Source organism: Amphiprion ocellaris, chromosome 8 (genome assembly GCF_022539595.1).
Source record: "Amphiprion ocellaris isolate individual 3 ecotype Okinawa chromosome 8, ASM2253959v1, whole genome shotgun sequence".
NCBI classification, from domain to species: domain Eukaryota; kingdom Metazoa; phylum Chordata; class Actinopteri; family Pomacentridae; genus Amphiprion; species Amphiprion ocellaris.
The window spans coordinates 21,019,488-21,047,484 of record NC_072773.1 but is presented as its reverse complement, the minus strand read 5'-3'; the positions used below and the strand labels follow the sequence as shown (position 1 = coordinate 21,047,484).

Below are 27,997 nucleotides of genomic sequence, written 5' to 3'. Positions count from 1 at the left end.
GTACACTGTAAAAAGTGTATTTGAGCTGTCGTCAAAGTAAAGTTCTCTTTTGAATTAATCTCATTTATCCATTTTCTTTGGTGATGGCAGTTTACTTTTGTGGATTCTGTCAACTTTTTTTGCTTCAACTCAACCACCATTTTCTTCTTTAAGTATGATTACTGCTTTAAAAAGTACAGTTAAGTAATTTTTTTTAAAGAGAAGGGGCAGTGTTTGACACATTCTGTTTGGGTTTAGAAAATACCTAAAATTAGAAAAATTGTAAACTTCAAATGACCTTAAAATTTAGTTGCAGCAATAAAAACTGTTCATTTGAAAGAAATCTAAATATTGCAGCACATTAACATAAACCAGCAGCATTAATATCACTTGTTAAGTTGAAGCAATTAGTTTATGTTGGTCCAACATTTCTTGTTTTCTTACTGTTGTACTGTGTTTAGGGATTCAAGAAGTCAAATCCATAACTGCTTTACAACTGTAGTCATTATGTCAAATAAATTACCAAAAACAAACAAAGCTGGTGGTTCTTAAACATTTCAGTGGCTTCCAATGATCACTTTCTCCTCTAACTGTAGAACTCATTTTTGGGTGATTGGCAGCATTTTATCAAGTTACTGGGGAGTTACTGTTTGTGTATTTGGAGTGTTTTCACTGGAGAGGCTACTGTAAGTCTGTGCGCTACTGCAGCTCCTCCCATCCAGCTATAAGAGCCCTGCTGACCAGGTAGTCTGGGTCCATCCCGAACCAGGCCAACTAGTCGGCCAGCGTTATTAAAAACCTCCTTTTTCCGCAGGTGATCGCATGCTGCAGACTTTGCGCCGTACTGAGATGCAGGGAAAGTCCCCGAGTTTGTTTTCAGACTGACTGCGCAGCGGATCTGGAGCCGGGGCCGGTGGCAACTTTTAAGGATGACTTTTGCCATGCTGCGGCCTGTGGCGACGCACTTGATCTATTCGGACTTCACTGTCACGTCCGAGGACGACGAAAACCGCAGCGAGAGCGACGGCAGCTCGGAGCAAAGTTACTGTGGCTCTACGGGGAAACGAAGACGGATTTCACGCAAACTGGAGGGAGACACCGCGGTGGTCGTGAAGCAGAGGAGCGCAGCTAACGCCAGGGAGAGAGGCAGGACCCAGAGCGTCAACACCGCCTTCACGGCCCTGCGGACTCTCATACCCACCGAGCCGGTGGATAGAAAACTGTCCAAGATCGAAACTCTTCGACTGGCATCCAGCTACATTTCCCATCTGGCCAACGTGCTTCTCATCGGAGACGGTGGCGCAGACGGACAGCCGTGCCTCGGCGCGGTCCATGCGCAAGGAGAGAGTGGAGGGAAGCAGCCGCGGACCATCTGCACATTCTGTCTGAGCAACCAGAGGAAAGGGGTAAATGCTCTTTTATATCTTCATGCATGAAGACTTAAATACAACTGCTGGGTTGGAGAACATGTAACAGACTCATCAGCTCTGAGTCCAAACTATGTGTAACAAGAGGTTTGATGCAGCTCCATTTTAAATCATCTATGTAGCTTTTACGCACGCTTTTGGTGTGCACTTTTAGTCCCCCACATTCTAAAACCCTCACTGTAGTGCAGAGCATGTGGTGTAAAACATCTCCCTGTTGCATTTGGAAAATAACTTGACATTAAAGAGTGGGATTATTGATCTGTTGAAGCCATTTCCATTCTTTCCCTGTGGAGAAATTACAGCTACATCTGGTGTCCTGAATCCTGATCTGAGTCATTTCTCTCTTTCCAGATAAAGGATGGAAAAGACTGTTTGAAAGTGCGAGGGCTGGGTCCGCTGCGAATGAGACGCTGACTGCAGACCAGTGAATGATTAGCAACCTGAAAATCCTCAAAGACTGTCTCAGGGAAGAGTCCAAGCTGTTTTTTTGCAAAGCACACACGTGTACATGTTCACATGCTGGATCAAATGATGGAACCAAAGAAGAGACTATTTATACTTGACGGAGAAATTTAATCCATAAGTCTTTCAAAGATGCAGTGCATTTGTTCGAAACTTATGAGTTTGTGTCCTTTTTTGTGAAGCAAAAGTTTTAAATAAAATATATTTTTATCAAAATAAAAGCCATTTTTGCTCTTATTCCCAGTTTTGGTCCAAATACACCACTGAGCACAGACAAGATTAACGTAATCAAACCAGAATATGTTTCAGGTTTCTTGCAGTGATGCCTCAAAGAGAAAAAACAAAGTGTTTATGTATATTTGTGGCACCAACATCTTTTCAGGCCTTTGCTATTTTTAAGTTCTTAGGCTTCTGAAAAATAAAATCATTTTAAACAGGGGGTGTACTGTAAAAGATATATTTTAAAGCAGTTTTTAACAAATTTTTCACACAATTTACTGTTATTTTACAGATTTGTTAAATTATGCATAATGACGAGTAAAAATCACAGAAAGTGTGTATGTGTTCATTTTGAACATTTTTATTTTACAAATACCAATTAGTGTTTTTACAATGTTTTACAATGTGTGCCTGTAAATGTATATGGTTTTACTGTATCTAAATCAGCTAACAATATAAATATTTTACAGATATCTGCTGTTATTTTCAATGTTACAGTGTACATATTTTTTCTGCCCCCCTTGCTTCCAGAATTCACATTTTCTAAAGTACTTTTCTTACAGTGTGGTAGTGTAGAACAAGCATTCCAACTGTGGTTTGGGAAATGACGAATCTCAACCTAAACATTTAAACTTCTTTTAAAATATTTAAAGTTTCTCTGTGACTAAAATGCTCAGTTTATCTTGATCTCCATTTGCACGATTTCAAGGTTTAAAATGTCTTTGTTGAACGATGTCTTTCTCTCTCACACACACATTTCCACTGTTTGCATTAATGTTGCCAAGAAGTTGTTTATGAAGCCTGTAGAGCCACAGCAAAAGCTTCGGGGTTTCTGGTGTCATTGACTGGTGTATTTTTCCCAGATCTCACGATTGGTGTTTTTTTGAAGTCTGTTATCGATTAGTCACGGCAAATAGTAGCCCACACTCTGTTCGGAGCTCCCAACACAGCTGTTGGTATGTCAGGGGGATAAATCATTGCTGTGGGCCCAGTGGACAGGGAGAGATGGAGCAAGAGGTCGGAGGTCACGGTGGAGCACTGAAGTGAAACCTTGTTGACATGTAATGATGGTAGATGATGCAAACATATTCCGGAAGCAGATCCTGTACATAACTTTTCTGTTTGTCATGTGATTTCCTGGTAGCTCACATCTACATCACTTGAGGATTCGTCTTGATTTGACTGACCATCATGACGCCTAGTTCCTGTTGTTTTATTGCAATCAACAGCTTGATTTTCTCTCGTAGCTGCTGTGCTTTCTGTCAACATGTAGCGCCGAGCCAGTTCAGACAACTTTTACTGGAAAAAATTTCCTCAGTGCTGAAAAATCAGTCCATGAAGCAAAAGCAGCCCAGTCTCTGTGGGCCTCTTTCTGTCTTCTCCAGTCTGAAAAAGCCGTTGCAGTGAACACATTAACAGGCAGAATGCAGCTCAGACACACCGACAGCTGAGCCCGAGTTCCTGTCTGGCATCGCTTTGAATAAGACTGCAAACTTAGAGCTGGAAACGACAGAGGAAGGCTCCCTGGTGACATGGGATGCTGTATGGAAAGTGAATTCTCAAGCAGTTAAAGGTGCATGCTGGGGGTCTGGAGCTTCCTCACCGTCCCTCCCCCACCTAACCTGTCAGGATAAGTCGAATTTGTCCTCCGAGCTCAGGGACGGGGCCTCCTCAAACGGCTCCCCGAGGCTCCCCCCGGCAGGAAGATGTCACGTAGGCAGAGGAAGGCAAAACACCGCACAGCCGACCTCTCTGAGGAACTGTGTGCGGTGGGCTTTGGGTCATCGCCAGTCTTGACATCATCCGGCGCTGGGACCCAGATGTACGGCTCTCCAGTGGTAGTCTTCAGAGCGAGCCAACCAAATAGTGAGTTTCAACAAAATCAAAAGGAGCCTTTTTTTCGTACCAAGATGACAGATATCAGATTGATGGCAGAGAGCATTAAAGGAGACATGGGGAAATCAAAAACAGCAGATAAGGTCAGTGTGGATCTGTTTAACATGTCTGACTGGCGAGGGTCCAGAGGATCCACCTGGGAACCGCTGCAGAGACTTACCACTTCGCTTTGGTGAGTTTTTCCTCTTCCTCAGACCCTCGCATCTCTTAATCCCTACAGAGGTTTTGCGCAGGAAGGATTTCAGCGGAGATGAAATGAAGCTAGATGGCACTTCCACCTCGTTCTGCTGCCGATTTCGTGACCTGAGATGAAAAATGACCTTAATAGTTAGAGCTGAAACAAAACAACAAAACCAGAACATTCTTTGCCTCTTCTTTGTTTTCTTTTTCTGCTGTACTGTGACATTTCTTTGAAGGATGCAGCATGTAACCTCCTTTGTAACTTTGTATTAGATCACAAAATATATACACTGAGACAAAAAAAGGGAAAAGGAGATGATTTTTGCCTTTCTCCTTTTGCAGTTTGCATACTTGGATAACTGATTATTCTAAGTAGTACTCGTGTTCATTTTAAAAAATTACTGATGTGTTGTTTACTCCAAACTGTCAGACCTTAACTGTTAGATATAATGTACATATGACAAGAAAGGCACAGTATGTAGTTTCTGCTATAAAGGGGACTCAACACAGTAACAATAGATGTGGTTTAATGATGGTGGGAAGTAGCATGGCATCATGGGATTTGTTGTTTTCACCACTGTTGCTCACTCAGGCGCAAATTATGTTTACAGACACAGTCATGTAAAAATTTGTATTCAGATAAGTCATGTATTTTCATGTTAAATCATTTCATGCTAATAAAATAGCCATGTTAGCAAATGTGATGCTAATTGCTAGCAGCTACTGTAGCTAACGTCACACAGTTTATTCACCCATGGGTTAACATGGTGCTGTTAGCTGTGGTCAAAACAAACAATATAATGAAAAAACAACAGTGGCTAGCGAGCTAGCTCACCTATTTATTCTTCTTGTTTCTCTAACGTATCAGTTGATGTATTTCCTCGGCTACACCAGTCGCAAAAGATTCAACACCAGTGATAAGCGACCAAACTGAAACTCAGTATTAGCGAAACCCCCAAACGCTAAACCTTCACTAACTTACCTGACTGACTTTATGAGCGGTATAAAGAGGTTAATAAAGTGAACTTTGCTTCATTCACAGTTTGTTTAGCTGCTTAGTTGTAGTACCACAAAATCACTGTCAGTATTTATACAGTTTAGCTTAAAAAAAGGAAGCCACGGACATCTGTTAATCATAAGTTTGCCTGAAAATTAGGAGCCAGATGGTATCACTTACATCTGCCCTGGACCATCCATCCAACAAATACATTTAAATGTCACCAATTTTGCAATGAACTATGAGCAGGTCGCTCTGTAATATCTAACAGAAATGAAGTGTCATAACATTGAAATGTCTACATCATATGACAGCAGAATAACCCTAAACTGTCACACACTTAACATGTTTCAAAGCCTGTGAGTGTTTATACTGGGTTGGGTCATTACATAAACTTACAAATTCTCTCAGAACATTTGTGATAATGAATGACGAAAAGTCAATAAAATATATAGCATTCATCGAGTCATTTTTAGATATTTTAATGTGGAAATGTTGTATATTATGCTTTTAAAAATACATGTTAATAATTATTCAGAAAATTAGAGCTCAAGCACACAGTTTACAACCAATGTGTGTCCATTTAAAACATGTTGATTTTATTATTTAGAGGCGAGGGCAAGGCTTGAACATTAGCTTATTTTCATCCTGCATGAAGAATGTAATAATAGGAGGTGCTCTAGGAACTACAACGGTGCCAGAAATCCCCGGCCAGTTTAATGGTAATGTCCGGTCCATGTATTTGAGCACAATAATATTTTGAGCATAACTTTATGTCTGCTCACATGCCTGCAAACTACCCTAGTTTCATATCAGTGGTTACTGGATGAGGGTCCAGTTCTAGTATTGTATTCATGCTATAATTCACCCAAACTCTGTCAGCTGTGACCTAGTAGTTGTGTGAGCAGATCACACAACAGCAACACATTTAATTAGCAAGTAAAAGTTCAAACTGTTGTCCGCTTCAGTTGATACAGCTCATACAAATTTGACTTTTTGGTCAAAATGTTAACATGATCAATGATGCAAACTTTCTTCTTGTGTTTTTAAATGTTTCTAAATCCTAAAACTTTCTGAATATTTCTTGTTTACATTAAATTGTGACACATTTTTATCTCAGATTTGTGGACCTTATAGCACACGGTAAAAAAAAATTTAAAAAAAAACAAGCACTGTTACATTTACTGTGATTTCACAGATCTTCCCTGTTTTGTTAAATTGCAGATAATAACTAGTAAAATCACAGAACAAAAGCATTTATTGATAGTTTATTGTCAAAACTGTAAACAATGCCCACATCAAAATTCTATTTTTCCTTAAAAACAAAAGGGTAGTTTATTCTTTCACAAAATTTGACTGTAAAATGACTATATTTTATTAAATTTAAATCAGGTATATATTAAAGATAGAAATATGGTATACGGTATAATTTATTTTATTTTTTAAACATCATTGGTGTTTTAAATTACAGATATAGTGAAATCAGAAAAAAATAGGAATCTACATGTTGACTGTAAAAAATAAACAATCTGGTCAAAACTATGCAAAATGTGAACATCAAAAATCCATTTTTTCCCCAAATAATAATGAATTCTTTAGTGTCTGACCCTATTGTTTTGCTGTATTTAAATGTTATAATATAATTAAAGATATTTGCCCTTATTTTCAGTTTTTTTAAGCATTATAGCATTTTACTATTTTAATGTATTTTTCTTGCACCCTTGTTGCAGGATTTTCACAGTTTTATTAGATTTTTCTTTACAGTTTATGTTACAGGACTCGCAGGAATAAAATTTAATTGTACAATAAACAGTAAAGCAAAAACGGTATTGAGTCTGTAAAAAGACTTTATGTTCTCCATTGGGATGTTTAGTGTTTTGTTTTAATTACAGATTGCCATTTATTGTTCTTGAGAGTTTTTCATGAATAAAAGTAGAAGAAACTGACATAATGTGTTCATGTTGAATGGCAGTTCTGTGATCTAAACACACGGAAGAGGAAGCTGTCCCATTTAGGAAGTGCAGTTTAATGAATCCTGTCGAGCTATGGCTCTTTGAAAACACCTTTACGGATGAAACACAAATCACTGCTCAGACAGCTCAAACGTGTTCCTGTCCTTGCCTTGCCAACAGAAAAAAAGTTAAAATAGATGATCCAGAAACAGGAAGGATGTAAAGTCTTTTTTCAGCATCATCTGGGAGCGCAGTCCTGATTCCCAGATGGGTGCTTATCTTCGGCATTTTGTAGTCCTGCCAGAGAGCTGTTGTTAGAAACAAACCTGCACATGGTAATATTTTAATAGCTTTTGCTCTCTCTGAGTCCGTTTCAACATGTTTCAAACGCTCACTGGCTGGGGACGTGGCCCCTCGCTCCACCTGCATGTCAAAGATATTAATGGTTCTGAGTCATTTTGTGGCTCGAGGCTCAGAAACCTCGCTTCCAATTTTACTGAACATGACCACTTTTCCAAAAGAGGGAAGAGGAGGAGGAGGAGGAGGAGGAGGGAGTCTGTCTGTCTGCCCGACTGTCAGCTGAGCTTCTGTGGGGAAGAAAAGCCCTTCCAAGGAGCCGGTTGTGTCTCCTCAAACATACAAGAACAATTGTTTTCATGTGCCAGAGAGTTTGGCAAGAGTTTCAGACAGAGGGAGGATGATGGAGGGCTGCAGAGTGAATAGAAAGGGTGGGTGGAGGGAGCCGGAGAGAGGAAATCCCAGAGAAGAAATTAGGGAACAATGCAGCCCGTCGTGGCTCTGCTCTGTTCTGTTCAGTCTCGGACAATCAACCCCCAGCAGTCAGCAGCCTGCCAAAGCCCAGAGGCAGAGGTGAGAATCCAGCAATGCACACTTAGAGGGGTTTTTGCTTCCTTAAATAAACAATTGAACAGGCAGTGTGATGCAGCTCTGCAGCCTCTATTCCCTCACAAAGACAGGAATCATTTCAGCCACTTACAGCTGTATTCAGCAGCGCAAAACAAAGACATTATCCAGATCAAACAGGAGGACAAAATCATATTCTGAGTGAATAGAAAAGTGCTCATCCTCCCCAGCATGTGTAAATGTTCATTATTATGGATGTCTAAAATATGTTTCATTGTTAATCATGTCAGAATATATTCCCCAAACAAGCCATGAACACAACACTTAAATGTTACCTTTTATGTTGATATATATAATAATATATATATATTATATATAATAATTATGAATAATTTCTAAAACCATTGAAAAACAGATGAATTTACATGCTGACCATGAAACCAGCAGACCAAAATTGATTGTAAGATGCTGTTTTAAAACACTGGACTGTAAAATTAATTACATTATTCTAATAAAGACAGGAATGCATTGTTTAAAAAAAAAAATTATCTTTTTAACAGCGTTTAACTATAAATTTTTAAATAATTTACCGTTAATTTGCAGTTTTTCCTGTTTGTTAAACCACAGAGAGCATCTGGTAAAATCACCTAAAAGAGAATTTGTTTACATGATAATCGTGAAAAAAAATGTACAAATAGACTTATATTCTATTTAATTGTGTGCCTATAAATTTACATTGTTTTACTTTATTTAAGTCAGCAAAAAATCTAATTATTTTACAGATATTTGTCATTATGTTTAGAAAATAATATGTATATTGAGGATTTAAAGCATTTATTAAATTACAGATAATAACTAGTAAAATCAAAGAAAGAATGTATGAATTTACACAAAACTAAACTGTGAATAACATCCACATCAAAAAATCTGTGTTCTTGCAAATAGAAAATTAGTTATTTTACAATGTATCATCATAAAATTGCACAATTTTACTGTATATAAATCACTTCAAAATATGATTATTTAAAAAAATGTATTTCCATTATTTTCACAGTTTTACAGTTTTTGAACTTTACAATATTCCAGTGTTTTTTATTGTGTTTTTTTGGCACCCCTGCTACCACATTTTTATTTTACAGTGTTATTTGGAGCTGAGCAAGGAGCATGCAGGGATGACAGGGTTAGTCTGTTCAGCTATTTTGTCTGAGTCAAATTATTCTTACAACTTCTGTCATGATATTTAATTCAGGTACCCAATGGTGCTCAGAAGATGAAACAAATGAAGCCTTTGACTTTTCCTGCAGTTCCACCGTAAAGCATTTTTCAGTGAAATGTCTCAATAACCAAGTTTCATGGCAACTCATTCATCAGGATCGGCCTTAAATTCAGGATTCACGTCGTACTAGTTATGACTAAATGTAAAAATTTCAATGATTCGCTGAATTTTCATTCAGCGCCATCATGAGGTCAAAATATGAATGTGTCCACTTTCATATTTCATGACACAACGCCTGCACCAGTAATGATACTCTCATCACCCTCTGATGCACTTTGTGTTCAGTGTTAATTAGTAAATGTGAGCCTGTTAGCACCAAACTAAGATGAGATGATGATGAGCACTGCAGCCACTGAACAATAGCGTGTTAGCATCTCCACATCAGTGTTTAGTTCAAAGCTCTGCTGTGCTTTGGGGGCTGCTTCATGGGTCTGTCATAGCTTGTTTAAAAGACCAGCAGTCCAACCACACTGGAAATCAGATCTGAACGGCTGCACTCGAGGGTGGATTCAAAAGCCCTCCATCATAGAGGGATGAAGCTGTGATATTGTTAAAAACAGAGAAGGGCGCACATTTTCAGGCTGTCTCTCCAGGGAAAGATTCATAGTGTTACACTCAGCTGAACACGAAAAGTGCCCCAAATTGTTGTGCTACATGTGAAAACGGAAAGCTGACCAATCACAGGGTAAAGTGGTGTGAACATTTGGTTTGGAAAGTTGCAGAAATGGTTGGACAAAGATCTTTATCCCAAATCACAATGTGTGGAGAGAAGAGGTTTCTGAAGCTCTCTGATGAAGTGTTCAGAGAATAAGGCCGGGTCAAAGCTATAGTGCCCGACTTTCACATATAAATGAACATCTGGTATTTGCGAACTCACAATGCTAATTAATCCCATCAGCTCCAGGTATATTTCTCTGCATTCTGCAGTTTAACAGAGTTTTAAGTCTGTGAGAACATTCTCATGTTGGCACAGCTTATCTGTCAAGCAGCAGTGATTGGTTGGCCAGAGCTAAAGAGGAGACGGAGAAGAAGTAAACTACACAACTAGATGCATGGCAGTGAAAACCAAGGAAGCATCCAAGAAAAGTTTCTGATGCTTCAGATGAACAAGGAACTTTTGCTGAAAGCATTAGAGTCTAAAAGAGAAAGCAACCAACTGTGAGGTAGATAAAATAAGCACCACATAGACAGTGTTTGTGTAATTACATCATCAAAACCAACCGTGTGTTGTGGCAGAAACCGAGGCTGTAGAGCAGTGATTGTGAATTAAAGTAGTGCAGAAAACCAAAGCTATGAGCTAAAAGTTGCAGTAAACCTCCAAATAGAGCCGAGGGGAGCAGCTCCACTGATTATATACAATACTGATGGTGGTCACTTTAAGCTGACATTTTGTGTTAACTGAGTTTTCACAGCTTCTATTAGCATGGCCATTCTGTCTTAAGAGCTACTAACTCATTTGCTATAACTGTATAAATACAGTTACCTTGACAAGAAATTACATATTTTTAATGTTGGAAAAATGTTGTCAAAATAGTATTATTTTACAAATTCATCACACAATCATTCCAGGCTTTCTCTGTCAGACAACGTTGTCAAGGTGGAGAGTAATATTTGAGCAGCAGACATCAAGAAATCACTGAAATACATCAACACCAAAGCGAGCCATCCTTTTTTCCCACAAATTAGGTGCAAGGGATTAAGTTTTTCACTTTAAAACACCATAATTCAACTATGACTCTTATTTATTTATTTATTTATTTTTTTAAGTTTTCTTTACTTTTATCACTTGAATGTTTTCTTGTTCTATGTATTGTAATATTTCTTCTGGGTTTTTTTTTTTTGTTTTTTTTACTGTGTTTTTATGATGTTTTTATGCTTCCTTGCAACAAAGAACAATTTTCTCTTGTGGGACAATAAAGATTATTTGATTAGTTTTGGCTTCAGTGCAGACTTTTAGTATCTCTGAATTTCTTAATCACTGTTTCAGCAACAACAAAATTGTGGAATAAATTAAAAAATGGTCTGTTGTATCTCAAAATATCATCTGTCGGCCTGGCCAGCACGGCACACTGGTACTGTTATGGTCCATCAAAGAGCCATATATCTGTCAACCCCCAGTAAACATGCACGGTCTTCATGGGAAAGTCTGCGTGTACAGGACCTGTGGGAGAGACGGCGGAACCATTGGGATGTTTCATTTCAGCCAACAGAGCAAACAGTCAGAGGATTTCCTCAATCAGAGGCGAAAGAGTGTGCAGTGAACAACCTCGCTGACAGAAACATGGAGACCTGGACTAGCAGCTGGGCGTGCTAACAACCTCTGGGACTTGCTGTGGCGTGCGACACCCTTGAACTACAACACAGAGAACCTGAATCAAACATACATGCACACATCACACATGCACTCGCTCACATTTACACCAACCTTCAGAGAATCACAACTCTGATGAGTCTCACAAGCACTTCTTGCCACTGACCTTTATGATCACACTACTTCCTTATCACACATAGTTTGTATGAACTTTAAAGCTCCCATGTGCTTGATTATGATGCTTTTCTAAATGCAGCGACCGGAACATCAGCACATCTGCATCTCAGAAATGTGGAGTATCGCGCTTTTGTATCTGCTTGTTTACTTCTCAGGCTGAAATTGCTGCTGTTCACAGATCTGAAACCGCTCACAGCTGCAGTTGCTGGTGTCCAATTGGACGTGGCCAAAAAAATCCTCATTTCCACTGATGCTTTGCTGTAACATCAGTAAAATTTCTATGTCCCTGCTCTCCCTGTGCCAGCTGCTGCTGAATGAGGCATTGTTTAATGCAGATGGTGGAATCCAAAGACCTCACTCTTCCCCTTTCCATAAAGTCAGTGTGCTATTAATAACCATATATCGACCTCCTTTGTCAACAAGAGCGACACATACAAATAATATGCCTTGAAGGTAGACAATGGGGAGTTCCCTGTGATCAAAACAACAGGATGAGCCAGACTCGTGTGTGTGTGTGTGTGTGTGTGTGTGTGTGTGTGTGTGTGTGTGTGTGTGTGTGCGTGCGCGCGTGTGTGTGACAGTCAATCTTACTGACAGAATTAGACATTTTACTTTTTTCCCTTTGCTAACAGTAATAACAAAAATGGTAATGCATGTTTTTTGTTGGCCACTTTACATAACATCATGCGTCATAGTAACACAATACTTAAGCAACAAGAATAAGATCAAAGTGAATATGACAGTACAGGATTAAAAATGAGTTACAATAAGATAATATAACATATGCCATTATAATCTCACAGTGGGGACATTTAGTGTTATAGCAGTAAAGGGAATCAGAGGAAAATTTTAAAATAAACACAAAATATGCACAAGTACTGTTGACATTAGCATATTCTTCTGTATGTAGAAATTCAGATATTACACAAATTCCCTGAATGTGGAACAGTACAAATAATAACAATAGTAGCTCCATATATACAAGTACATATAGAATATGCAGCACTGCCTTGCTAATGTCAGCTTACTAACTTTTACTAATCATTGGTGCACACAAAGTACAAATGAGGATGATGATGAGAATGTCATTAATTGTGCATGTATAAAGCATTGGACAAAAAATGACATTTTGTCCTAATAGTGAAAGAAACAAAAAATCAGGGAACTCCTCATTGTAGTGTGACCATGTGCAACAACTACTGTATTTATGCCTCTGATTTTCAAAACATCCTGAACCAACAAGTTGTGCTTTTTGTTGTGTTTGTTTTATACAGTCGAGTCTGTGGTTCTGGAGAAAGATTGTTGATATTTTGCTAGCTAGCATTTTTGGACAGTTAGAAAATATGCAGCAGATTCACAGGAATAGGGTTGAGTGGATCACTTTGTTTCCCCTTTACAAAGCCTGGACTGTGTACAAACACCATATTGTTTTCAGTGCACTCAGAACAACCAGTGTTAGAATTGCAGACTTCAACTTCGAACCACTGGGGGTCAGCATGCAATACGTTTTCAGGGGCTGTTGAAGAATCAGTCCATGAATGCAGCATTTGACTTTCGTAGAGGAACTTTCAAGGGACACATTTCTGAAAAAACAAAACATGACCATCCAAAACGCTGGATCCTACAATTTCTCAATGTCTCCCCTCCACTTCTACGTGCCCCTCTGACTCCCCTCATGTTTACGTCATCAGGGTATTTTTTTCGAACTTTAGAAAGCTTCTCAGGGGCCACTGAGGAAAAGACATAACTGTCTCCACAGACCGACGAGTCGACTCTGTCATGGCTGGATTTCATATAAGTAGAACTGGTGGAGTTCCACTTCAAGTTGCTTATTTAAGCAGCTGAATCTTCTGTTGTGGTTGATGATGCACTGTTTTATACCACACGGGGGGAGTATTTCCTCATGCTCCCACTACATCAAATTGAGACCTTCTGATCAAACGTGCCCCTTTTACAGGAAACTGTGTCTCCATTTCAAGTGAAGTGAGAAAAAGTTGCACAGCTACAGCTAAGTGAAAGGCAAGATGAAGCGTAAAGGATTGTGCCAGGCCATCGTGTTGGTTGAGGTGAATTTTCTATCAGCATTTTTTTTTTTTCACATTTCATTGACCATTCCATCCCAGAATACTCTCTCAACATTGTGGTTTGTTTACCTCAGCTGCTGTTGGTGTATTGTGCAGCTCAGAGTCGCCAAGTTATTCAAACAGCGAACTGCAATGAAGATGTTTCACTCGTGTGTCCAGGTGTCGACTGCATAGATTTCCACTCAGTGACGTGGTACCAGGTCAGTCCCTCACCTCAAGTTTTCAAGAGTAAATACCGCTAAAGTTAAGCTGGAGAGTTTGTTTGATTTGGTTTGGAGATATTAAAACTGTTTTTTTCTTCTTTACCTTGAACAGCTTGTCAACGGTCAAAGATTTGGCATTATAAAGAAACGTAAACGAGACCAGGCTCCGCAGATGTACAACTTTGCTCGAAACGTCAGCTTTGGAGAGAATTACAGTCTGTTCCTACCCAGAGTGAAACCTGCAGATTCAGGCACATATGTGTGTGGAATTGGTGCAAATGTAGGGGGTCAAAGCCAATATCCCACAGTCGACCTAACAGTTAATGGTAAGCTTTTCATTTACTATCCATCACACTCGGTGGAAGACATGCTGCCTCAGTGACTCATCCAAACTGTTGTCTTTCACAGGGCGCCATACACATGTCAAAGCCACTCTGGTCTCAGAGGTGTTCTATTGCGCTGATGCCACCCTCACCAACAATCCACACTGATAGTGCAGGTTTAGGTTTATGCACAAAAAAGATCTGTTTTTGTTTCCTTCATATATTCTCAAGAGTGTTTTAAAGCCTCATTTTAGAAACGCTTAATAGAAATTGCAAAATTGAAAACAATTTTCTCAGTTTTGCAAAGAACTATTTATACTTGCTTGAGATGAGTTTTGACTTTAAAGGGACAAAACTAACATGCATAGAAGCAAATGTGTTGTGACGTAGCAAATATTTAAGTCACGTGATTAACCAGCTGGTTGTTTTGAAGTCTTTGTCTCCAGACAGTCTAAAACAAGCCTAATACCAGATGAAACGCAAAAACAATTCCAGCTTTCCAGATTAAAAATAATTCGATTTTTTTTCTTGTAGATGGTCAAAGTTTTGTTTGTTTCTTATTCATGTTTTTTTTAGAGGTTGGCAAATAACTGGTTTTGTCTCTGGCTTCCTCTACTCTTTTTATTATAGCTGTGTATGTGTAACATAGCATATAGCACCATGGTCTATTATAGTAAAATGAATGTTTTAAGTGCATACTCTGCTTTTGATAAGAAATATTTGCTGCACTGGTTATTTAGCAAAGAATTAAAGCAATTAATTGCCTTGTTAAAATGAAAAAAATAAAGATTCATAGCATAAATCACATTCATCCTCCCTCTGGACATTATGAACATCAAACACTGCTGAATTTTTATGCACAAATTTGTGCTTTTCTGCAGCAATTTATGTACAGGAAACCACAAAATGCAACCACCAGGTAACAATTTTCAAAATATTGCAACATAATGCAGTAATGTTATTCATCATTTAGTGCTGTCAGATATTTCTTTTTCCATGGATCAACCAAAAAGCATCCATTGCTTTACATTTTTGGATCTCTCTGTACTGAAAAATGTAGTTTCTACACTGATTTTCTAACATGTTTTTGTCTTTTATCTAAATACAGAGTGTGTGACCCAGGCTGACCCAACAAGTCAAGTCGTCGTTCTTTCGCCAACAAAAGCAATGAACACAACTCAGTCCATCCAAGTGCAGGAGCTGCCCATCATGTGGACCACAGCAGGCTATGTGGCAGTGGCCCTAGTTAAAATTGTTCTTTCTCTAATCAGCATTTGGGTAAATATGCTCTTTTATTAATCATCATAAAGTATGTTGGTTTGTTGTAAGTTGTGAAAGTTTCTTTTTTTATTGATGGCGAACATGATCAAAGGGCTTTATGGATAATTAAAATGACTGCAATAACGGGGAATGCGGAGTCAAGAGGGAGAGTTCATCAAAAGATCTGAGGGTTCTGGAGGCGGAATAGGAGATGTGCTGGTGCCAAACTCCTGTAGTGCTTCAAGACATATAAAAGAATTCTAAAATCAACTTCAGTTGCATTTCTCTGGTAACCAGTGAAACCAGTATAGTGGAGTGTGACAGGCTCCTACAATAACAACAGAAATAAGGAAATCAAGCCCTTTAATTTTAAATTCAGTGATATATTGACTCTGTTGAAGTTGAGAGAAGCATTTAGATTTTGAGATAAAATGACTAGACCCTTATTAAGGTTAGGGGGACTCCAGTGGTTATAACCACTATATGTGTTTGGGGTTTTTTGATAAAGGTCATGGTTGTCCAAAAAAAGACTTGCTGACTCTTATTCTAATACGGGAAATAGACAGCTGTCGTCAATGTCAGTGTCTGTAAATCCATACATTCACCCAGATCTCCTCCTTTTCTTCCATCATAATCACTCCAATCACAAGACAGAATTGTTTATTGTGGCACCTGCCAATGCAACTAATGCTGTTTCTGACTAAATTTTCAAATTACACCTAAAATGAAAAAAGTTTAACATCAGAGTGTTTTTTGTCTGACAATCTTTAAAGCAGAATCAACAATAAAACTGAGATTTCTTGACAATTGAAGGCCAACAATGCACTGAACTGAAAGGTTAAAAATGCAGACTTGTGTGTCTTAAAGTGTTTGTCAAGATTTTTTTTTTTAAAAAATAAATGCAGGTCTTAGTGAAACAGGTGCAGAGGAAATGATGTTTTGGTTCCTCACTGAAACTGATACATGTGTTGCCTTTATATAATAACCACATTTTAAAGCATGATAAATATCACCTGAATCTGCAGCTTTGCACAGCTTTACAGAGTCTCATATCAAGTTTCAGCTCACTATTTAGTAAAGTTACTGGTATTTCTGTCTGCAGCAGGTGCCTGTTTTCAGTAGCATTGCTTTGAAAACTAATTTTATGTTACATGTTTAGTATTCAACAGCAGACAGGCACAATTAGCAAATAGCTGCCAAACACTGTGAAGCATTTCACATCTACAGATCCAGATATTTCTCTTAGGAGTTGGTGGAGACAAAAAAAGAGCTGGTGTTAAGGGTTAGGGTTTGACAAAACAAATCTCAGAGTCACGTACGACAGAAAAATGAGTGGTCAACTATGGCAGCAGAGATATAGAACTAACAAGATAATAGAGTGAGTGCATAATAAGTTTGAGCATTGTTCAAGTGGCACAGATTTATGAGAGAACATTTAGGTTTTTAGTGATGTAGTAAAAGAGCTTGGAAGTTTTTTCATTTATTTTGCATTTCAACATTAAATCATGATTAATTTAATTTGGCTTTTTTGACAAGAATTTACAAGCAAAAGTATTTCATCTCAAAGTGAAAACAGATTTCTTCAAACTAATTTAATGAAGAATATAAAATATATTTTTTAAAAAGGTGAAAAAAGATTACTGAAGACAACCTTGACTCCTCAGACTGAGTTAAAGCTTCAATGACTGAGATGGGAGAGACTGTGTATATGCCAACTGTTGCTGGTTCTTCAACAGTTAAGCTTTATGAGAGAGAAGCAACTGTTGTTCACTGCTGCAAAAAAAGAGCTCATATTGAATCTTGACTAGAGTTTAGAAGACATGTAGGAGACTCTGAAGTCAACCACAGAGAAGGTTATTTGATCTGATGAGACCAAAACAGAGATTTTTGTCCATCAGATTAGGCACTGTGTTTAATGAATGCCAAACGCTGCACATCATGATAAGCACACTATCTTCATTGTAAAGCACGGTGGAGGCATTATAATGATGTGAGGATGCTTTTCAGCAGCAGACACTTGTAAAAGTAGCAAATGAAGGTAGCAAAGTATAGAGAAGTCCCAGAGGACAACCTCATGCAGTCTGCAAGGGAACTGCAACTTGGGAGATAAATTGCTTTCTAGCAAGACAATGACCCCAAACATACAGAAAAAGCTACGCAGAAATGGTTTAAAGACAACAAGGTGAACGTTCTGGAGAGCCCACACCTGAACCAAACTGAAAATTGCAAGGTCCAGATGTTTAAAGCTGATTGAGTTTTATATTTTCACTTAGTTGACATTATGTTAAAAAATTCTTATCACTTTGACATGAAAGAGCCTTACTTGTAAATTGTTATTTCTTGTCAAAAAGGCCTAATATTATTATTTAAATTCAATGATAAGAAGCAATAAAAGGGGATAACCTCCAAGGGGCAGAATATTTTTATAGACACTGTGTCTTAATGCATGTTACATAGTTTTTAAACAAACCCTGTTTTCTGTGAATGAATAATTTTGTGTCTCTTAGTCTAAATGTTATTTTACTTTCTTTTCCACTGTGGCACCTTAACGGGGTTCTGTTTTTTTTTCCACTCATGCTTCAGTCTAAATCATAGTACTGAAGATGATTCTGTTGCCTTCAACTGGTATTTCTAGTTCTAATATGAGGTTTAAAAAGAGGTCAAAGACTGCAGCAATGCTCTACGATGTTATACATTTTCTTGATGTTTGAAAAAAAAAGTGACTCGGTCCAACCACTTAGTTTGCTCTCACTGCTCATCATCTGATCAATTACAATAAATCCCTAAATAGTATCTCACACTATTCACCAGCTCCTCTGCAAAAAGAAAAGTGTGTCATTGTTTCCGTAAATTAGCAAACTAAAAATGGAATTTGCAGTCAACACAAAAAGGAGCTCCAGTGTGGGAATCAGAAACCACAGCAGCAGTTTGTTGCTCGGATGTTCTGGTGGAAAGATCTGTAGTCGGCTCAGCTCTGAGGTAACATTTCCTCTAACAGCCCCCTACATGCTGAGAGTTTTTTTTAAGTGGGTGGGCTTCTTTTTCTGCTGAATTCATTAAATGCATTTGTTCTGTGTTGCTTTGTCTCTTTCTATTGTAACTCAGGTTCTTCGCATCAGCTTTTCAAGGAAGCAACAGAGACGGCGCTGCAGCTGAACATTCGACCCGTTTGGAGGCTTCAGGGAGGCCGTGTAACCAGAAACATCCTCTGCATCAACAATTAAAAAGAGCTTTATTTTTGTTTTTCTGTATTTAACAGGTGTCTTTATTTTGCAGACAGATTGTCTTGATAAGTGCTCTCAGTGTGTGAAAGTGTGCAGAACCTGACCACTTGCTGCTTTTTTTATTAGCTCAAAAGAGGCCAACAGGAACACACCAGAGAGGATGTAAGCTTTCTTTAGAAGAACAAAAACCACCACAGTACTCACACTGCTCCGGGTGTTAACACCATCTGACAGCTGATCTACTGTAACAAATTATTCATCAAGCTTACATTTTAAGCTGATTCATACAATCTTTAAATTAGTTTTTACTGAGTTTAGATAAATTTAATCAAATCAACAAAACTGTTTTTACTGTATAATAAATGCATAATGTATGAAATCAACAACTGTAATAGTTAGCTTTCTGTTCTTTTCTATCCCCTTGAATTTTAATTCCTGTTTAAGAAGTGAAAGCTCAACTCTCCTGCATTGACTTTCACTGTTTGTGCTGTTAAAGGATTCTACACTGAAACATGAATCACAGAAAACATGTTTTGATGAAACCTGCCGTTTGTAAATCTGGATCACAGATCAAGAAAGAAGAGAGGCATGTCGCAGGATGCAGCCCAGCGGATTCAGGCTGGAATATAATGTGAAAAGATCCCCATCTACTGGCAACACAGCAGTACTTACTTGTTTTAAAGCAATCTTGACAGAATAACTCACTAATTTGATTTAAATATGTATGATTTAGTAAATCTGGTGCAGGAATGTTATGGAATAAGAGTGGATTTTGCTACATTCAAAGCTATAATACAATTATTGTGTATTTTTACATTATGTATTAACAACAAATAAAAATAGATATCAGTAATTCATTCCATAATCTGTCTCCTACTTATGTTATATTCACATTATTTTCCTCCTTTAGTTTTGAGAACAACTTATCTGATGCAGAGAATAAACAAAGGACCGCTAAGAGCATCGAAGGACCTGTTTTATAAGCATTTAGCTGCAGAAGCATTATCAGCCATACAATCTTTAATAGAATTTAGGCAGTTACATGAAATGATTTGTTGTGTTTTAAGATTTTAGAGACGTGTGGTAGAACATCAACTGTGTAGCAGTGATAAGCAGCAGTTTATCTTGAGGCTGCGTGATGCATCTGTCACAAGGCTGCAGCATTAAGAAGAAGATAGCAGCACACTGGATGGATTGTGATTTCTTACCGGCCTTGCAGAGCTCTTACATTCACCTCTTCATTATCTGCTGTCCCAGCTCTGAAAAACATTTAATGCAGTGATGACTTTGCTTTCAGAATCTTCCAAAATTCAGACTCAACTACAACTCTGGGGTTGAAGAAAGCTACGTCTCCTGGGAATGTCTGTACATTCAGCCAACACTCTTGTAAACAATAACTCTTAATTTTGAGGGGTTCATACCTGAAAAGGGGAGTAATGAGTAAAGAATGCACGGACAAACTTTCCTCGGCCATGTGTGTAATGACTGAGAGGAGCAGTGGAGTGTACCGTAAGCTTGCGCAACATTTGGCTAAAGAAATTACCCTCCTTTTATGTATTTGAAACTACAGATTTCCAAAGTTACCTAAAAACTATTGAAAAATTAAATCAAATGAATAAAAAATTGATAAAAGCATTAAGAATCTTAGAAAAATACAAATTTATTACCCCATCCTAGCAGACCCCTTATTTTTATTTATTTATGTTATTGTATTTCTATTTGCTGTTCTTTGTGTTTTATGTATGTTTAGTGAAATGTAAATCTCTAAAATGCAATGTAATTAACATGTGACGCTTTGTTGAAATGAAAATAAAAGATTAAAAAAAAAAAAAAAAAAAAAGCTTGCGCAACAAATTGAAACTCCCCCTGCTGGAGCCCTCCGGTAACTGCTGTTACAATAGTATCTTGGACATAAGGTATAACTGAATGACAATTACTGTACTAAGACCGCTGCAACTGACTAACATTAATGAAATCAGAATGAACTCTGAATATAAACTGGGTGCCTTCAACAGTCACAATTCAATAATCAGAATTTGAAAAATAGTACAACTGGTATTACAGATATTCCAATCCATCACACAATCACACGTTAACATTGAGTTTTGATGCTGTCAATTAAAGCTTGATACATAAACAAGCAGGTAAAAGGAAATTTTCTTGAATTAGAAAGGGATCTTAAAATACAAATAGGCTACAGAACAGCAGAAACCCCAGTCTGGCAAAGGGTGAACACGTGGTATAATTACTGAGATGACTAATTAGTGAAGTGGATGTGAGTGGGTGTTGCTGGGTCTGAAATTGGTGAATGGCAAGAAAACACCAAAAAAACACAATTGGCAAATCCAAATCAATGAACTTGACAAGTATGACAAACCTTGACACAAAATCTTTCAGCGCTCTTGTTGCAGTAGCATTTCGTTGGACCCAAAAGCAGGCCAAAGGTAACCAAGGCCTAAGGTCATGCACAAATAGGCAATCCACATGGCAAACATATTCAAATAAACAGAACAAGCAAACACAACAAATCCAAGGGAAGTTGGAGGTCTTACATGAAGAAGCAAACCTGTAAATAGTTGGAAAGCTTGACTGCGAGAGTAGAAATATAACCGAGCAAAGAGTACAGGTGGTTCTTTTATTGTGGAGGGTGATTAACATGCGTCTGATTACTGAATGGAGTGTAGTTCAGGAGACAGCCTGACTAATACAACGGTTCTTTAAGTTTTGTGTTTTCTCTTTAAATGAAACTAAATACAAAGATCATGTTTCCACAGAATACAGGGATGAAGTGGGGGTGTGACAATCACTGGGTGTGAACATGTTACTGTTAATAATTATTGATTTCTTTAATAATTTGTTTTCTTTATTTATTTATGTATATTTTTAGTCGGGTCTTTTCTTTCTGCTGTGTTTTGCTGTTAGGTCCTTTTCTATGAATGTAAACAGACATATTGGTGTATATTTAATCTCAATCGTGTATACTATTATTATTATTGTTATTATTATTATTATTATTATTATTATTATTATTATTATTATTATTATTATTATTATTATTATTATTATTATTATTATTATTATTACTATTAGTATTATTGCCATTATTATTGTTTATAAATGGTAGCATTTTGAAGAAGCAGAATGAATAGATTTGCAATCATTGTGTAAGGAGGAGGGGTGGGATTAAATAAGCTTTGACTTCTCCCCACTCCATTTGAGCAACTTCTTCATTGTCTTTTGTTGTTGTTTTCTTTGTATGTTGAAATGTTCAAAATAAACAACACAATGAAGGCAGCTGCTGAGCTAGTTTTCGCCATGCATCATGTGGTTGTGGATAACATGAATTCAAGGTGTCTGCAGGTGTTAACACATTTGTGCTGTGATCTCAGGGAAAATCAGGAAAGGCCATACAGTTAATAATGTCTAAAGCCGCGATTCCACAAGCACCTACTCGGCGCGGTGCTGCTCGGCTCGTCTTTGTTTGCGAGCGTTTCCATATGGATTAGTGCATGGTATCAGGCACGATTTTCCGTACCTCCTCGGCTGAGGTTCCAACCGAGATGAAGTGAGCCGAGATGTGACGTCTACATAGTGCAGGCCACTGATTGGACAGGAGTGCAGCCCACTGATTGGACAGGGAGTGACGACACACGAGAGCGACTCCAGCACTAAAACAAAACCGGCATTTAAAAAAAACTAAACAGCGACTGTGCCCATTGCTCTTCACAGACCTCTCTGTCTTCATAATTTTAATATGACAGCCAGACCTGTACCGTGGGTGAATGAAGAGGTCGAGACTTTTCTGTCTTTGGTGGTGGACCAAATAATACAGAGGGAGCTGGATGAAGAAAGTTTATCAGGAGGTCTCTGAGCGGATGGCCGCTCACATATACAGTAGACTGTATATAAAGAGGACAATGAAGCAGTGTAGGGAGAAGCTGAAAAAGCTCAAAAATGACTATTGGTCCACCAAGGACCACAGCGGCCGGCGTGGGTCAACCAGGAGGTGTTGGAAGAGGTTTCATGGAAGCTATTTACTGGCACCGCACCGACGAGCAACAGGAGGGAGACTCAGCTGCTGCATTATTGGAGACGTTCAAGAATGGTGAGTGTTTTGTGACTTCAAGAAACTTTTACATCATTTATCTCATTGGTGGCAAGCTTCTTTTAAGCAAACAAGTATATTTAGAAAGTAACGTTGTTGTCTCCTGTAGCAGACAATAAGCTAGCTAGTTAGCCATCAGCGCTAGCTAGTTAGCCATCAGCGCTAGCTCCGTGCTCTGCTTGTATTTCGTGCTGCTGTTTCTAACGTTTAGCTCTCAGAAGCTAATACATCAGTCTGCATGACGAACTAAGCTGGTGGTCGTACAGGTTTATTTTTTTTCACAAGTTACAATGTCGTGTTTTTCGTGTACTTAGGGTGAGTGTTTGTGTTCAAGAATCCTTTCCACGTACGAAGCCTACTCCACCTCCGTCGCGGAGCCCCCAGCTCCCCTGCCTCCTCTCCACCACCAGCAGCGGCTCCTCTCCAGCACCAGCTTCGACACCAGTACCAGCTCGGACACCGACCCTGTCAACATCAACGTAACAGCAACGTCTTATTACCGGTAAGACACGGTAAACAGAGACCATGGTTGATTTTCGCATTATTATTATTGCTACAGGTGTAAATGCCTGCAAGCATGATCAGAACAACGAGACCAGCGACCAAGAATTCAGACAGGTGTAAATGCAAACTGCAGCATGCCAGCTCAGGAACGCCTGATGAAAGCTACATGTAGCTACAGTGACACATAAACAGAACACATGCAGCTCCATTTTTTTCCTATTGACTTAACAAGCAAGTCACTCTAATTTACTTTCTCGTGCAATGTAGTATTGCAACCATTCTTCTTATAGTCACTAGGTAACTGTGAAACCGAATGAAAATATACATAGAAATAAGAAAACACAGCTGTTCTTAGCAACTCCAAAATGTGCACAAGATGAAATGAAGTTCACACCACGTTGTTTTTAGTTGTGGTGGAGGAGATACTATTTGTGCTTCAGTTAAAGTAAAGAGTGCCAAAAATTTATTAAAGTAAAACAATCAAAGACATGATCATGATTGAAAATCAATGGACGGGTGGCTAAACACATCACATCATAGCTGTGGAGTCCTTCTAGCTCCTGGGGACTACAATCTCTCAGGACCTGCAGTGGGAGACGAACATCCACTCCATCCTGAAAAAGGCTCAGCAGAGGATGTATTTCCTACAACAGCTGAGGAGACATGGCCTACCACAGGAGCTGTTGATCCAGTTCTACACTGCAGTCATCCGATCTGTCCTGTGCACCTCTGGATCAGCCACACAGCAGGACAGAAACAGACTACAGCCTATAGTATGGACTGCAGAAAACATCATCAGAGACCCCACTCACCCTGGACATAAACTGTTCTCCCCTCTGGCAGGCGCTACAGATCCCTGAACACAAAAATCACCAGACACAAAAACAGTTTCTTCCCCACTGCCATCACTGTAATAAACAGCTGAGCCATTCCTAAACACCTGTACAATAGTCAGTATTCCAATGGACATGTACAGCATTTTTTTCACCATGAACAGCATTCTCTGCTTTTGCACTACTGTTTATAGCAATTATCATTTTGCTAATGTGTTTATTCCAGTCTAGCTGTAAATTTCTGTATATATTGTTTTATTTAATTTTTCTATTTCATTTTTCTTCCTGTTCCTCTTTCTATAGTTTCTTTATTTTTTATTATTCTCTTCCATATTCCTAGTGTGACACCAACAGCCGAAACCAAATTCCTTGCATGTTGTGTACTTACTAAAGCTGATTCTGATCACTTTTCTGTCTTTGGTCTAGGCAAGAGGAAAAGGTGCAACAGAAAATTGGACCTTCCAAGCGTGCTTGTGGAGATGCAGGCTGAGGAGCGGAACCGGCACCCAGCATGATGAGAACATCTGGTTGCTCCTCAGCGAGGCAAGAGAGAATGAAGCGGCCTTGCAGCGGGAGGAGATGGCCCAGAATGCTGCCTTCAACCAGTCATTCCTGGGTGTACTGGGGCAGCTGGTGCAGGCAGTGGGCAGCCAGCGAGTCCACCTCCCAGAGACTTGAGATTGAGGCCTTGTCCACACGTAGCAGGGTTTTTGTAAAACCGAATATCCTGCCCCCCTCCGTCTAGAAAAAAACTTACGTACACACCACCTCGTTTTTAGAAAAAACTTTATCTACACCTAACCGCATAAGTGCGTTTTTCAGCACATTCATAAGCATGCCGGACCTTTAGGTGGCAGTAGTTCCCCAAATCCTAGCAAGGTGGTGGAGAAAAACTGTCCTTAACGTCGTCCTTCGCCTGTGTTGTTGAATGTGGAGCAGTATCTGGGCTTGTAAAAACAAGCAAGTAAAAAGCGCCTGTACAAGAAACAGCGCCCAAAACCTTGTGAGAGCATCCATACTGTTACCGAATGTAAACACAGGTCGCATATGTGACGTAAGAACATATTTTGTCGCAGGCGGTGACGTTTTGAAACGCAAAACCCCGGTTACTGATGTCCACATGCAGACGCATAAAAGGGAGAATTCGCAAATCTTCACTTTGGTCGGAGTTTTTAAAAAGAATCGTTTTTGATGACGTAAATCTGCGTTTTCGTGTGGATGATAGGCCGAATCGTAGAAAAATATCTTCGTTTTGTGAGATACCCGGCTACGTGTGGACAAGGGCTTAGTTGTATATAGTTTTACTTTTAGCCCTCCACTGTAGGAGAGGCCCACCACAGTTTGTACTTTGCACATTGTAAATAGTTTTGATTTTGCTGCTGACTAATAAACTATTTTGTGACTTATGTGATTGCATCTTAACTTTTCATTTTGTCTGTTAAGACACTGGTAGGAAACGAGTCAACAGTCTGAACCAAACAATTCTGTATTCCCTAATAATGCATTTATGTTTAATGGGATTTAACATGTTTTAACACAAACTCCTTTATGGTTCATAATTCCGTTGACTGAATTACACCAAAGCAATACTGATTTATCAAACTGGAATATTCTTAAAACAGCTGTTTTAATGTCTTGGTGTTTGTCATGTAATCTTGCTAACCTTCACAAATAAAACAATAGCACAGACACATCTGCAAAAGGTACAAAAGTTTATTGTCAGAATTGCATTAAAGAAAACGATAGCGGTCCGGGGACAGAAAAACGGAAGTATAACGAGAAGAATAACTTTTGCATGACATGTACTGCATCAGTGCATCCTGTACATCTCTGTCCTCCTCCTCTACACCTTGTGCCACTGCAGGCTCATGTGCTGCTGCTTCAGGTAAATCCCATGAAGTCTCATCAGAGAGCATCTGAAACACATACACAGCATACATGTTTTAATACCTAATAGCGACAAACTGCAGCCATTACAGGGTCGTTCACAGGACTGATACACGATAGCTAGCGAACTAGCATTAGCTTACCCTCATATGTCGTCTAGTTCATATCCTCTTGTCTTCAGCTTGATACTGCTGCATCGCCTCCCAAACTCTCCTGTGTGTCTCCTGAGTGTTTCGACTCGCCGCTCTCAGCTTTCTCCGACTCTTCTATTACTCTGAATCTGACAGAAAGCCACAGACCGAGCAGCAGGTGAACCATCGTCTCCGTTATGTTGCGTTTGTGTCGCACGCAAATGACGTTAAGGGACTTTCGGCTCGCTGCGCTATGACGACTCCACCCACGATGAGGCTATATGGAAAAACAACTAAACCGAGAGCCGAGTCAGATACAATAGTGGCGAACCGTACCGCGCCGAGTAGATGCTTGTGGAATCGCGGCTTAAGAGCCACTAGGAATCTTTGACTTTCAGCAAACGGTGCAGTTTTCAACCTTTCCTGACCTTTACAACATCTCTTTGTTATTAGGACACAGAGGACTTAAATGATCTTCAAAGGTTGAATCTGTAGCTCAAAATCAGGTCTCACACAGCCACGATAGTCACATTAATGGAAACACATCAGGTTGAAAAGAACCAGAAATACCCTGTAAAGTCCCTCTTCACTCAAAAACAGGCTTCGTTTATGGCTGCTTGTTACCACTAAGGCCTGATACACTGTAAAAAATGAAAAAGATTGTGTGTGTGAAAGCATTCATTTGCAAATAAACTGTAAAAAAATAAAAATAAAAAATACACGTCAAAACTGTAAATAATGTCCACATAAGAAATCTTTACCTTCACAAATGATGGTAATTTTTTTTTTTTTTTTTTTTTTTTTACAACTGAACTTTTTTTTTGCTGTATTTAAATCTTTAAAATTGGCCAGCGGCAGATGGGTCCCCCCATATGAGCCGGGTTCTGCTGAAGGTTTCTTCCTGTTAAAAGGGAGTTTTTTGGGGGGGGGTTTGCCACTGTCGCTGGGGGTTCAGGCCATTTGGGTTCTGTAAAGCGTCTCGAGACCATAAATTGTAATTGGTGCTATACAAACGAGAAAAGCACTCGGAGAGCACGGTACTCCGCCAAGGCTGTTCATTCCCCCATATGACGTTGTCAGAAATGCAGCATTTGTTTATTAGTTATTGAGGATCAGAAATCACAGCAACATAGATTGTGGCCATTAAATAAAGATGTCCAACAAACAAAAGGACCTTGCGCTGAGCACAGGCGTGTGTTATGCGTGAGTAAGTTATGGACCGATACTGAATGTCTTTAAATTCCTTTAGGACTGTTACTGAAATAATATTTTTAATTAATTCCAGGAAAATTACTAAAATTATGCATGGGTAATTATTAGATTTCATTTCTGATCTTTCTGTACACTGTAAAAATAAAAATAAAAAAATCTGCAGCAAGAGTGCCAGAAAATTATGTTAAAAACCGTAAAAATTTAAAATAAAAAAACTGGTGGCAAATATCACAAAAATAAAGTTTTTAAGTGATTTAAATGCAGTAAAAAAAGTGTCCTTTATGATCACACGTTGCAAAAGAATTACTTATTATTTGTAAAAATGCAGATTTTGGATATGGGTATTATGTAGAATTTTGAACTGTTTTTATTTTATTTATTGACTGATTGACTTTACAGTTGTCATGCAAGTTATTATTGCATTAGGTTATTCTGTTATTTTATGAGTTATTATTTGTAATTGGTTTTAAAACAGGGAAGATCTGTAAAAT

At 38.7% G+C, this 27,997-nt stretch overlaps 2 protein-coding genes and 1 long non-coding RNA gene across 3 annotated transcripts; 2 read left to right on the top strand and 1 right to left on the bottom strand.

The window, feature by feature from the left end:
- The first annotated feature begins 719 nt into the window (after positions 1–719).
- Positions 720–2,105, top strand: tcf15 (transcription factor 15). The gene is made up of 2 exons (XM_023275670.3): positions 720–1,385; positions 1,758–2,105. Exons 1-2 carry the CDS (start codon positions 909–911, stop codon positions 1,818–1,820), a joined length of 540 nt encoding a protein of 179 aa, XP_023131438.1. The 5' UTR covers positions 720–908; the 3' UTR covers positions 1,821–2,105.
- A 1,266-nt stretch (positions 2,106–3,371) lies between these two features.
- Positions 3,372–18,861, top strand: LOC111572136 (uncharacterized). The gene is made up of 6 exons (XM_023275671.3): positions 3,372–4,155; positions 13,698–13,806; positions 13,899–14,024; positions 14,140–14,353; positions 15,459–15,628; positions 18,716–18,861. Exons 2-6 carry the CDS (start codon positions 13,765–13,767, stop codon positions 18,764–18,766), a joined length of 603 nt encoding a protein of 200 aa, XP_023131439.1. The 5' UTR covers positions 3,372–4,155; positions 13,698–13,764; the 3' UTR covers positions 18,767–18,861.
- Positions 18,862–25,971: 7,110 nt separating this feature from the next.
- Positions 25,972–27,018, bottom strand: LOC129349561 (uncharacterized). Its single transcript, XR_008602615.1, has 2 exons — positions 26,307–27,018; positions 25,972–26,192 (listed from the first exon to the last, which is right to left on the bottom strand). It is a non-coding gene; the product is annotated as an uncharacterized LOC129349561 (long non-coding RNA).
- Positions 27,019–27,997: the final 979 nt, after the last annotated feature.